The sequence below is a fragment of the Callospermophilus lateralis genome, chromosome 6 (genome assembly GCF_048772815.1).
Source record: "Callospermophilus lateralis isolate mCalLat2 chromosome 6, mCalLat2.hap1, whole genome shotgun sequence".
In the NCBI taxonomy this organism is placed as follows: domain Eukaryota; kingdom Metazoa; phylum Chordata; class Mammalia; order Rodentia; family Sciuridae; genus Callospermophilus; species Callospermophilus lateralis.
Window position 1 is genome coordinate 47,707,097 of NC_135310.1, and position 13,440 is coordinate 47,720,536.

The 13,440-nt window shown below is 33.4% G+C and overlaps 1 protein-coding gene across 3 annotated transcripts in view; it reads left to right on the forward strand.

The window, feature by feature from the left end:
- Ros1 (ROS proto-oncogene 1, receptor tyrosine kinase) overlaps window positions 1–13,440 on the forward strand; it is a 125,531-nt gene that overhangs the window by 74,699 nt on the left and 37,392 nt on the right. For all 3 annotated transcript variants that reach the window (XM_076859793.2, XM_076859794.2, XM_076859792.2), the window contains 4 exons: window positions 7,956–8,158; window positions 9,505–9,649; window positions 10,402–10,634; window positions 10,722–10,898. In XM_076859793.2, coding sequence (XP_076715908.2) covers window positions 7,956–8,158; window positions 9,505–9,649; window positions 10,402–10,634; window positions 10,722–10,898 — 758 coding nt within the window. The remainder of the gene's footprint in view (window positions 1–7,955; window positions 8,159–9,504; window positions 9,650–10,401; window positions 10,635–10,721; window positions 10,899–13,440) is intronic.

Genomic DNA, 13,440 nt, shown 5'->3' on the forward strand with positions numbered 1-13,440 from the left:
ATTTATTATTTTTGCCATTGGCAATTGCTGACCTTACCATTTCTGTTTCTGTGGTAATTAATGTTATAGATGTAGGCACGGGACCATTTTTACTTGTTTGCTTTGGTTGTTGCTATTGTTTGTTTTCCCCTGTACCTTGAAATTCTGGGAATTTACAGAGACACTACAAGTTCACAGAGTAGAGACTCTACTGCTGAAATAAACTCAATCAAGTGACAATGCACCTTACCCCCCACACAAATTAACCACACTCAGACTTCACTGATAGTTTAATACAAAGAATAAACAAGACAAAAAACCCATACTAACAATCAGGCCCCAAGTAGGTCCTACTTGTGGCCATTCAATCCTATAGCAAAAACGGAATTAACAAAAAGATTTGGATGACACATGTATGAGGGATTTTAATCTAGATAATTTTAGAATACTTTGGCAAAAGAAGATTATGTCCTAAAAAAGCACACACACCAGAGTTAAAGAGAATGCCATCTCAACAGATACCTAAAACCCAATACAGAATACAAGAAAGATGAAAAAACAAGGTAGCATGACACCTCCCAAAGTTCATAATTCACCAACAATTGACTCCGAAGATATTGAAGTGGATGAAATATCAGATAATTAATTCAGATGAATTATTATAAAAATGATCAGTGATTTCCAAGAGCACACAGAGAACAACTGAATGAATTAAGGAGTCAGTTCAGGATATAAAAGATAAATTCAATAAGGAGATAGAGATATTTAAAAATAACCAAACAGAGACTTTGGAGATGAAAGGCATAATAAATCAAATTAAGTGTTCAGTTGAGAAAGTCTCTCTAGTAGACTAGACCATGCTGAAGACACAAGTTCTTGGAGCAGGTCTTGAACATTCAGACAGTACTAAAGAAAAGAAAATAAGTAACAATATCAGAATACACAAGACATCTGGAAACTTAAGAAACCAAATTTTAAGAACCATTGGAATTGAAGAGTGTTGTGAGATGCAGGCTAATGGCAGAGATGATCTCTTCAGGGAAATAATAAAATTTCTATACCTTGGTAATGAAGTGGACATCCAGATACAAGATGCATTTAGAACTCCAAACAGACCAAACAAACAAACAAACAAACAAAAAACAAAACGAAACAAACACTCCACGACACATTATAACTAAAATGCCTCACAAACAGACAAGGATAGAATTTTTAAAAGCCTCAAGAGAAAAATGTCAGTTCACTTTTAGAAACAAGACAATCAAAATCACTTTTTATTTCTCAGCACAAACTCTAAAATCTAGTAGGATAGGAATAATGTGTTCCAAGCCCCCAAAGAACTCAAAATTGTTATAACCATCAAAGCTATCCTTCAAAATCAAAGATGGAATAAAAACCTTCCAAGATAAACAGAAACTAAAAGAATGCATGACTCCTAACCAGCACTACAGAAAACACATAAATACTTTGCACAGAAGGAAAAAACAACAAACAACCAAACCCAGAACTCACAAATCAACATATCTCATTTGAAGAGTAACTAGGAAAATGAGAAACAGGACCAATTTAAACATTAGAAATAAATAAAAATTGCAGAAATTAATACATATTTCTTGTATTAAGAAATATGTATTAACCTTGAATGTAAATGCTTTTACCTCTCTAATTAAAAGACAGGATGGCAGAATGGATTTTAAAAAAGAAGATCTCACCATATGTTGTTTGCAACACTAAGAGAGCCACAGGCTGAAAATGAAAAGATGGAAATTAACATATCATGTGAATAGAATCCCAAAACAAGCAGGAACAGTTACTCACATATCTAGCAACACATACTTCAAGCCAAAATTAATTAGAAGAGAAAAAGAAGGTCACTTTATACTGGTGGAAAGAACAATCTAGTAAAAAGATATAAAGATAGTAAATATTTATGCCCCACACTTTGGTATGCCTGATTATACAAAACACACACTATTTGTATTAAAGACTCAAATAGACCCTAGTACAATAGTACGGGTAATGTTAGCACACTTCTCTCATGAATAGATAGGTCTTTCAGACATAAACTCAGTAAAGACTCTTCAGATCTAATTATATATATATATATAATCAATTTGGCTTAATAGACATTTATAGAACATTTCATCCCCAAACAGCCAAATACACATTCTTTTCAGCTACTCGTGGAACCTTCTCCGAAACAGACCATATTTTAGGCCACAAAGCAACTCTTAACAAATAAAAAAACTGATATCATACCCTGTGTCTTATCTGATCATAACGGAATAAAAATAGAAATCAACACACACACACACACACACACACACACACACACACACAAAGTACAGAAACTGTATAAACACGTGGATATTAACCAATGCATTTTTGAATAATGAATGATGAATAGGTCAGTTTCCTAAGAAAACATAACAATCCTTAATGTATATATGTCAAAAATCCATGTGACAAAAACTGATAGACTCACAAAGGAATATAGATGACCTAATATTACAGTTGCAGACATCAGTCTTCATCTATTAGAAATCAATGGATCCAGGAAGAAAATCAGCAAGTATAGATTTAAATATAGCAACACCATCAATTAATTGGATATAATGGACATTTATTGACTACATTCAGCAGCAGCAGAATATACATTCTTCTCAAACTCACATTCAATATTCATCAAGATCAAGCACACTCTCGGCTATAAAACATACTTTTGAAAAATTTAAAAGAACAGAAATCACACAATATCTATTCTCACACTATAAGGGAATTAAACTAGAAATCAATAACAGAGTGATGGTTGGAGATTAAAAATGCATTTCTAAATAATGTACAAGCTAAAGAAGAAATCTCAAGGGAAATGCTGAAATGTTTTCAACTAAATGAAAGTAAAAACACAACCTACACAAAATTTTTGAGAATCAGGAAAAAGCTGTGCTTAATGGAAAATTTGTAGGATCAAATATCTATTTTTGAGAAGAAAAGAGATTTGGAAAAACAATAGCTTTCCAATTTAAGAAACTAAGAATAGAAAATTTAATCCAAAATAAGTAGGAGAAACAAAATAAAAAGAATTAGAGCAGAAAACAAGAAATAAATACAAGAAATCCATTAAATCAAGAGTCAGTTTTTCAGGAAAATAAAATGATTGATAAACCTCTAACCAGGCTAAGAAAGAGAGGACCCAAATTACTAATATCAGAAATAAACGAGGGAGGGAACATTATTATAGATCCTTTTAATGCTAAAAGGATAACCAAGGAATATTATGCAGGACTATGCCCACAAATTTAATAACCTAGATGAAATGGACCAATTCCTTTAAAGACACAATCTGCTGAAACACACAGGAAGAAACAGACAATTTGAATAGGATTATATCTCTTAAAGAGGTTGAATCAATAATAACTGAAAACAGAAGCACCAGACCCAGTTAGTTTCAATAGTGAATTCTACCAAACATTTAAGAAAGAAGTTAAAAAAATAAAATAAAATACAAAAATAAAAGAAAAAGAAGTTATACCATTCCCCACTATTTATTTCAAAAGATAGAAATGGAGAATTCTTTCATGTATATTATAGAATGAGTTTATTATATGAAGTCAGCATTACCCTCACACTAAAACCAGACAAAAGAAAATTTCAGATAAATATCTCTCTTGAATATTAATGAAAAATCCTCAACAAAGTGTTAGAAAATTAACTCTAATGATATATAAAACAATCATATGACACAAATAGGATTTATCCCGTTTATTCAAATCTGATATTTGAAAATCAATTAATGCAATCTACCACATCAACAGGCTTAAGAAGAAAAATCACACAATCATATTAATAATTGCAGAAAAAGCCTTTTGTAAAAATCCAACACTAATTGATGATTAAAAACTCTTAGTAAGCCTAGAATAAAGGGGGAAATTTCTTTCTTTATTTGAGGAAGAGTATTTATCTATCTATCTATCTACAAAAACTTGCAACTAACATTATACTTAATGTAGGAAACTAGAAGCTTTTTGAATAAGATCTGGAACAAGACAATGATGTCCCCTCTTGCTCCTTCTTTTCAACCCAACATGCAATAAAACAAGAAAACAAAATAAAAATCAAACTGATTAGAGAGGAAAAGATAATTCTGACACGATCACCTATGCAGAAAATCTGAAAGATTTGGTAAAAAAAAAAAAGTTTCAAGAATTAGTATGTTATTTTATGAAGTTTGCAGGACATTATATGAAAAAACAAGTTTTGTTTTCCTCTGCAGCAAACAAGTGAAATTTGAAATTAAAAGCATTACTATTTACATTAACATACCCCAAAATGAAATACTTGGGTACAAATCTAACAAAAAATATATAAGAGATACATGAAGAAAACTATTAAACTTTGATAAAAGTAATCAAAGGAGGATTAAAGAAATGTTAGAGATATTCTTTGTTCATGTCCTGCAAGACTCAATGTTGTCAAGATGGCACATCTTCCAATTTGATCCATAGATTCAATGCAATCCCATTAAAATTCCATCCATTTATTTTGTGGATAGATAAACTGAATCTAAAGCTTATTTGGTATGGTAAAAGACCTGGACTAGCAACAATAATGAAGGGGAAGAACATAGTTCAAAGACTGACACTACTCAACTTCAAGTCTTTCTATAAAGCTAAAGTAATCAAGACACTGTGGTATTGGTGCAAGAATAGGCAAATAAATCAGGAACAGAGAACCCAGATAATAGACACACATAAATATGATCAAGTGATTTTTGACAAGAGGCAGAAGCAATGCAGTGTAGAACTGATGGTCTTTTAAACAAACTGCTAGAACAACTGGATGTCCACAAGCAAAAAGATGACTGTGGACAAAAACTTTATACCCTTCATGAAAATTAACTCAGAATAGATAATAGACCTTAAGGTAAAATATTTAGAGCTAAAAAGAAATGAGCTATGAAGTTATGAAAAGACATGAAGAAAAGCTATATACATAGAAATGAAAGAAGTCAATCTGGAAAGCTGCATAGTGTATGATTACAACTGTATGTTTTTACTGGAAAAGTAAAAACTATAGCAACAGTAATAACATCAGTGCTGGCTAGGGGTGAGAGAGGAAGAGATAGACAGTACAGAAGATTTTTAGGACAATAAAACTACTATCTAACCATGGTATCTCTAATGGGGGAGGCTGTGCATGTGTGGGGACATATACTGGGAAATCTTTGTACTTTCCTTGCAATCATACAGTGAACCTAAAACTGCACTCAATAATAAAGTCTATTTTAAAAAGTACACGTGATATTTGTTTGAAGTTGAATAACAGTTGCCACACACACACACACACACACACACACACACACCCCTACACTTAAACAGTCTTAAATGTAAAGTGAATTTTCATTACGAGGACTCATTAAAATAAGATTAATATAATGATGTATTATTTTCTTTGAAAAAAAAAAAGCCATCTACTTTGTTTTGCTGTTTTCCTGGTACATAATTAAGGGTACTTTACCTCCATCTGCTGGAAATTTTAAGCAATTACCAGTTCCTTTGCTCCCTTTGAGCCTGAGGCATTTCATATCTTCAAAATGAACAGGATTAAAAAAGTAGAAGAGCAGGTGCGGTGGTGCATGCCTATAATCCCAGCGTCTCAGGAGACCGAGACAGAAGGATTGCAAGTTCAAAGCCAACCTCAGCTATGGTGAGGTGCTTAGCAACTCATTGAGACCCTGTCTCTAAATAAAATACAAAATAGGGCTGGGGATGTGGTTCAGTGGTTGAGTGCCCCTGATTTCAATCCCTGTTACAAAGAAAATGAACAGTAATTACTTGTTTTCTGGTCCTGAATGACATTTACAACACTTCAGTATGTACCACCATGTTTTAAAACAAAAATTTTTAAATGACAAAAATACCATCACCTTTGAAACATTATTACTCTGGTGGCTAACATGAATATCCCATTCCCGGTTTAGACCAGAAATCAGCACAAATGAATAAATACTATTGTATAAATATTAATTGAATTGGATAATGGATCATTTTGTAACTTTATAAAGTTCTATTTCTTTGAATCCCCATGTCTTCCAATTGTTTTCAAAGTTAAGTTCACAGATTTCTTACATATTCCCTATTCCTGGAAATTTTTGAGATAGTTTTAACTTTACACACTCTTTTCTGCATTTTGGGAGTTGTATTTGGAATCCCCAGATCAGGCTAGCATTAGTTCCTCTGGTTTTTAATAGCTTATAATGAAGATAATAATAACTACCATTTATTAAAAATCCTCACAATGTTCAGGGATAAAGCAATATATATATATAAGTATTTATGGAATAGATAATTACCCATTTACAGAATAGCTAGAGTATCCTTCCCAAGGTCAAAAAGTTAGGAAGTGAAGGAGCAAGCTTGATCAAGTCATTGGCACTTAAATACTCCCCTCACCCCCCTCATTTTCTTGTTGAATGTAAAGGATGCATTTTATATTTTGATAACACAAATTCATAGATATTGGCAGCATTTATTAAGTACCTAAAATATGCCAAGCACCATCCTGGGGACAAAGATAAATTACATACAATTTTAGTCCAAGAAACATCACATTCTAGTGGTCAAGAAATAAAACACCAAAGGAAAAGCAAAACAAACCAAATGTGGCTAGTTCTATGGTGGAAGAATATAAGGGGTGTGGTGGGAACAGAAGAGAGAGACTCTCACCTGAATGAGGGTACAGACAGGGCTTCCCAGGAGAGATGATGTAGGAACTGAGCCCAAAGTAAGGGTTCCTAGGTGGGGAAGTTCCTTCCAAACTGAGGAGACAGCCAATGTGAAGGGCTCTCTGGGTGGAAGTTCAGCACTGAACCATAATATTTATAATGTGATTGGGTTGAAGAATGACTTGCATAATCAGATATAGGGTAGAACAGAGGCCAGGAGCCAGATTGCAAAGTACCATGGATCATTAGTCAAAAAGTTAGCTAACTCTTTATATAAAATCTTATTTGGAGTTATTTGCATTTGTGTTATCTTTGATCACACTGTATTTTTATATGCATTTTATGTTAATCAAAATTTGCATATTAATCAAAGTGGTTGGATTAGAAGCTGCATTCAGTTTCAAGTTATGGAAACATGATTTTTTTTTTTTTTGGTGGTGGTGCTGGGGATTGAACCCAGGGCTTTGTGCATGTGAGGCAAGCACTCTACCAACTGAATTATATCCCCAGCTGAAAACATGATATTTTTAGGCTTCTACTGAGTTTGCAATGGAGTTGTGCCACTGCACTGGTCAAGAGCATATCATTCCCATTCCCACTGTAGTCTCCATGAATGGTTCTTCCCAGAGTTATGCAGGGTATAGCATGTTCGGTTGTATGTGGTGTTCAGGCAGCAATGCTATCAAGCACCTGGACTTCTGTCTTTCCACAGATTTCTTTTGCATGACTTTTAGTCAGTTCTTACAAAATAGCTGTTGCTCCTCTAGGTATTATATCTGCATCCCGGACAGGGAGAAGGTGAAGGGCAGGGGCATGTAACAGCATGCTTACTCTTTATTGTGACGGAGATAACTGCTGCTCTGGATGACCCATAGAGCAGACGCCCATCTTCCATCTGAAGGGTTAGAGTGTGCCAGGGCTTGCCCAGGTTGCTACTGAGATTCAGAAACTGAGTTTTCCCTCTGGGCATGCCACCTTAAACAACTTTATATGAGTGAGTTTCAAGAAAAGGAGGATGATATTGGGTAGAATCTAACAGTGTCTGCCATACACAGTATTGAGATGGAGCTTTTTTTTTTTTGTTTCTTCAAAGAGAACATTATTTCCAAAGCATTTTCATGCTTATCCTTCCTAACAAAAGTTATGTATATTCTACAAATTTCTTTCTAACCTTTGATATTATCCTTAATGCTAAATAAGTCTGCTGTTTCTCTTCTACATATATCTCATCTTTGTTTTCTTTTTATTTTAGATAAAGCATTTCTGTCTATAGCTTCAGATATTTCAGGACCAACTATACTTAATGCCACTAACACCAGTCTCACAATCAGATTACCTCCAGCCAAGACAAATCTTACTTGGTATGGCATCACCAGTCCTACACCGACATACCTGGTTTACTATACAGAAGTGAATGGCAGGAAAAACAGCTCTGACCTGGTGTATAAAATGCTGGTAAGATTAGAGCTAGTGGTTTTGGGCTTTGCACAAGATGTCTTTTTAAAATGTAAAACTATTAGCTATAGTGAAGCATTTCCCATATACAACTTCTTACAGTCGATGATTCATCAAAACAATGTATTCTAGTCTTCTTGTCTGGGAGTAAGTTAGGTTACTAGGAAATGTGTTAATTCCGGCCAGCTGATGGATTGTCATAGTAATAGTTTCCTGAGTGTCCTGAAAAGTGGGGTTTGCTCCCTCCCTGACTATTCATCTCCAGAGAGTGACAGAGACTTGATTTTGTGGTCTACACAGCAGATTGAAGATTGAGGAGTAACAAATGAATTGGACAGAAAGAATATTGCCATATATGCTTCTTTTCCATAGCATTTATGTAATATAAACTTGTATGTTATATTTATGTCTATATATCCTACATATTGTGAAATGCAGTGATCTGAGGAATTATGTCTGTTTTTAAATTACCATTGTATCCTTAGCAGTTGCATAAGAGCTGGCACTGTGCAGGCATTTGGTAAATATTTCTTGAATGAATGAATTGATAGGCAATATTTATTCCATCATTGGCATTAGTGTTTCAATAGTTCTAGTGATGACATTATACATACCCAATATGTATAATTGCTTCGTGCTTGGCTTGATTTAACCAGTTCGAGAGGTCAAAGTAATCCTCTTCTATTGGACATTCAAAACTGTCTGCTCAGCCATTCATACATGATTCTTTGTTACTTTTTTTGTTTTGTGTTCTAATCTTTTTTTTTTTTACACATTTCTAAAAGTTGTTTCAGAAAGAGATTAAATCATTTGGCTGATCAAAATTGGGCTTTGAACAGATTTCCTTTATTGGAGTTAGTCTTATTGTCTTCACTTTGACTAAGATGGGTCCTCAATCTTGGCTTTACCTCACACAATTCTATCAGGATATCTGTGGGTGAAACACAGATATAGTATTTTCTTAAAATTTCTTAGATGATTCCAAAGCACAATCAAAATTGAGAATCATTAAGGGATGTCTTTTTACCCTCTTAAAATTTATTTCTAAGAATGATTAGATGATACAGTTTTATATTTTACTGTATTCACTTGTATTCCTCCTGCTGAATTTCTAATGTCATACTTAGGAAATAGTTTCCTATGTGAAATGAGTTGTTTCACAAAATGACAATCACTTGGCATTTATTTGTGGAGATATTAACTCAGGTCTTTGTAGATTGGAATGTGGCATTATCATGAACAATCCAGAATTTAAAATAAATCAGCCTTTTTATCTTTGTGTAAATAATTTCTGCTTGTTTATATAAAATATAAGAATCAGATATTGATTTTTGAATTAATTTCAGGAGTCTCAGGAGAGTATAGCTGTTATAGAAAATTTGCAACCATTTTCAACATATATGATACATACAGCTGTAAGGAATTATTATTTGGATCCTTTGGAACATTTACCTCTGGGGGAAAAAATTTCAGGAAAAACTAAAAGTGGAGGTGAGTGTGGGTTTCTATAGGTGAGTTGGGAACTTGTGTGGATTTCTAGAGTGAAATTTTATAATGTATATGTTTATGCTTTTCTTGATCTAAATGCCAACCAATAATTATTATGTGAGCCTTTTTAAGTTTAATAAGGAAAATGAATTTGTAGAAAATGTTTTAAGAATTTGACTCTATTTTAACCACTGAAGAAGATGATAACTCATCAAAATAGAAAGGAGTCAGGAGGTGATACATCAAAATCAATAGTGCTCCACAAAGAAACTCATTCTTTGGTCTCACCACACAGTGTCGCTCTCTTTCCATGTACTCACAGCTCTCTGTACACAGGAGACAGGAAAACCAAGACTTCTTTTCTATGTGTATTGCACTGAGCCCACTGAGATTTAAAGTCACATAACATCTCTATCTTAAAGACAAAAAGTCTATAATCCAAAAAAAGTGTTCTAAGAGGTGATGAACATTTTTTCAGATATTTTGATGATTTTCACAAAAGTCATCCAAATTGGGTAATTCATGAAGGGTCCTATCCTTGAGCTGGAGTCAGGTAAAGTTGTAGTCATTTGGAGAAAGAGGCAAGAGGCTTAGGCAGCCTGCTAACTTACCATTGTGTAATAGACTGACTTTCCTTCTGGACACTGTTAGTCATTCTGCTCCCATGACACCATCCTCAACCAAGACTTCCTCTCTTCTTTGCACCTTTCCATGCTGTTGCAACATCCCTTATCCTTCATTGCTATTTATTTCAGTGCCAGAGGCAGTTTGGCTCATTAACACAACCGTGTTGTCGGACACCAGCCTCCTTGTATCTTGGAGAAAATCTCAGAAGCCAAATGGACCTGAAGAGTCAGTCCGATATCAGCTGGAAATCTCACATCTTGCCCTAATTCCTGAGACTCCTCTAAGACAAAGTGAATTTCCAAATGCCAGGCTTGCTCTCCTTGTCACTACACTGTCTGGTGGACAACAATATGTGTTAAAGGTACAGAGTGTATGGGGCACTTTTATTACCATTTTACAGCACAAAATTTTGAAAAGCAGCTGTTTTTCTTTTTTCTTTTTAATAAAGGTTCTTGCCTGCCATTCCAAGGAAATGTGGTGTGCTGAAAGTCATCCTGTCACTGTCAAAATGTTTGACACACCAGAGAAACCTTATGCCTTAGTCCCAGAAAATACCAGTTTGCAGTTAGATTGGAAGGCTCCACCTGATGTTAGCCTCATTAGATTTTGGTTTGAACTCCAGAAGGTAGACTTTTAATTTAAATTTTTATGTAAATCTTATAACAATACACTAAGAATAGATGATTGCATTTTTATAATTTCTACTTGTTATTTTCACTATCCTATATTTATGTGTCTGTTTGTATAAATACAGGACTACGTATGTGTGCAAATTTGTAAAGATTGGTTGAGAATATTTGTTAAGTAGGACCTTGAAAGAAGAATAGCCCCAGCAGCTTGGGAGGCTAAGGCAGGAGGATCGCAAGTTCAAAGCCTCAGCAACTTACTGAGTCCCTAAGCAATTTAGTGAGACCCTGTCTCAAAGTATAAAGTAAAAATAAAAAAGACTCTGCCTCAAAATTTAAAAAAGCCCAGTTGTTAAGTGCCCCTCAATTTAAACCTTGGTATAAAACAAAACAAAACAAAACAAACAAACCCCCAAAACCATAACACATAGTCATGGCTTATTTCTTTAAATATTATTTCTTCACAATTTTATGAAATAGAATAAATCATAAGGATTTTTCATGTGTTCAGAGCTTTTTCCTGTATAAATTAATAGCATATTTGATAATATTCATTGATTCAGGTCTGGCATTTAGAGCAGTAAGTTATCCATACTAACTTCTGATAGAAAGAGTTCCTGGGAAAGTAATTTGCTCTTAAAAAGTTCAATTTAAAAGGTGTATATTACAGTTTAGTAATTTCATAATGTTTTTCTTAGTTTTGATGTTATCAGAATGCTTATCTGTTTTAACAACTTGGTGGTTTCTTTAGAAATAAAAGAAAGAAAAAAACAAAACCCCAAAACTTGTTTAGAAATGTCCTTTAAACCATTGGAGGGCTTTGTCACACAGGGGAGAAGTAAAATATAAAGCCAGTTTATTTCAAACTAGTTTAAATAGTTCTTTATACAAACTCTTCATGCTTTAACCAATACAAAAATGCCTGTTGAATTTTAAAGCATCAACTAATCTGATTGATTTCTTTCTAAGGAAGGTTCACGTTGATATTTATAGTGATATACTAAGAATTGATTATTCAATTTTTTAAATTGTTACTTTTCTTTTTCACTATAATATATTTATATATATATATATATACATATATATGTCAATATATGCATGCATATTTGTAAAGATTGGTTAAGAATATTTTGTTCAATTGTAACTTAAAAACAAATCAGTATAGTCATCGCCTCACTAGGTCTTTAAAAACAAGTTGTTACCCAGGATCTTTTTAAAATTTACTATATAAAATATTTCTATGATCTTGTACTTTTTAGATAAAACTATGAAAATATAGAACTATAGTGAACATTAAGTTGATAAAACCAAAGGCCATAGTTTAATAGGATTTTTTCCCGATTGAACATGTTTCCATTGAACATGTTGGCATTGAAATGTAGTAAGGTTGGAGAAATTGTAGGACCACCTTTTTTTTTTTCTTTTTGGACATCTCTTTAAGTATCTTAATGCAGTTGAGTCTAAAGTCAAGGGAAGAGATGTAAAGTTCATTTTCTAGTTTAAACAAATTAAATCTAAAAGGACTTTGGAAATAACGATGCTCTAGCTTCTCATTTTACTGATAAGAACATGGAGACCCAGACGCATGCTATGCCAAGCCAGATATTACTAACCAGATATAGGAGTGTCTCAGAGCTAACTCATTCCTATAGCAGTCCTGCTTGGGTAATGTCCTTGGAGAGAACTATTAATCATTAAGTCACCCATCCCATTCAAATCTGGGAAAAAGAACAGCAGACAAGGACCTCTTGGGTCCAGTCCTCATGACTTTCAGGCAATGAGTTTTTTTTAAAAAAAATTAAATTGGTACATTATAATTACATATAATAGTGAGATTCATTATGTCATATTCATATGTACAATATAATTTGCTCAATCTCTTTCCCCAGTATATTCCCTTTCCCTCTCTACCTCTCCCTGATCTAATTGCTCTAGTCTACTGACCTCCCTTTTATTGTTATTATTATTATTATCTTAATTAGTGCATTATGATTATCTATATATGTGGAACTCATCCTGGCAATCTATACATGGACATAACCTAATTTGGTAGATTCTGCTTTCCAGTCCTTCCCATGTCCTCCTCTCCTCCCTTCTGCTTGATTTTCTTCCTCAATATTATTGGTTTTCCTTCCATTTTAATGAGATCCTCCCCTCCATTTTTTAAAAATATTTTTTTCTCTGTCTCTAACTTTTGCATTGGAAAGAAATATTTCAATTTTTTTTAAACATCAGAAATTTATTAGTTGCTCAAAACATTACATTGATCTTGACATATCATATATCATATATTTGTTTCAAATGGGGTATTTCAAATTTTTAATTTATGAGTTAGACTTATTTTACTTAGCATGATGTTTTCCAGTTCCATCCATTTACTAGTAAATGACAATTTCCTTCTTTCTTATAGCTGAGTAAAACTCCATTGTGTATATATACCACATTTTATTTATCCATTTGTCTGTTTATAGCCACCTAGACTGGTTTCATAACTTGGGGATTATGAATTGTGCTGCTATAAACATTGGTATGCATATCTTA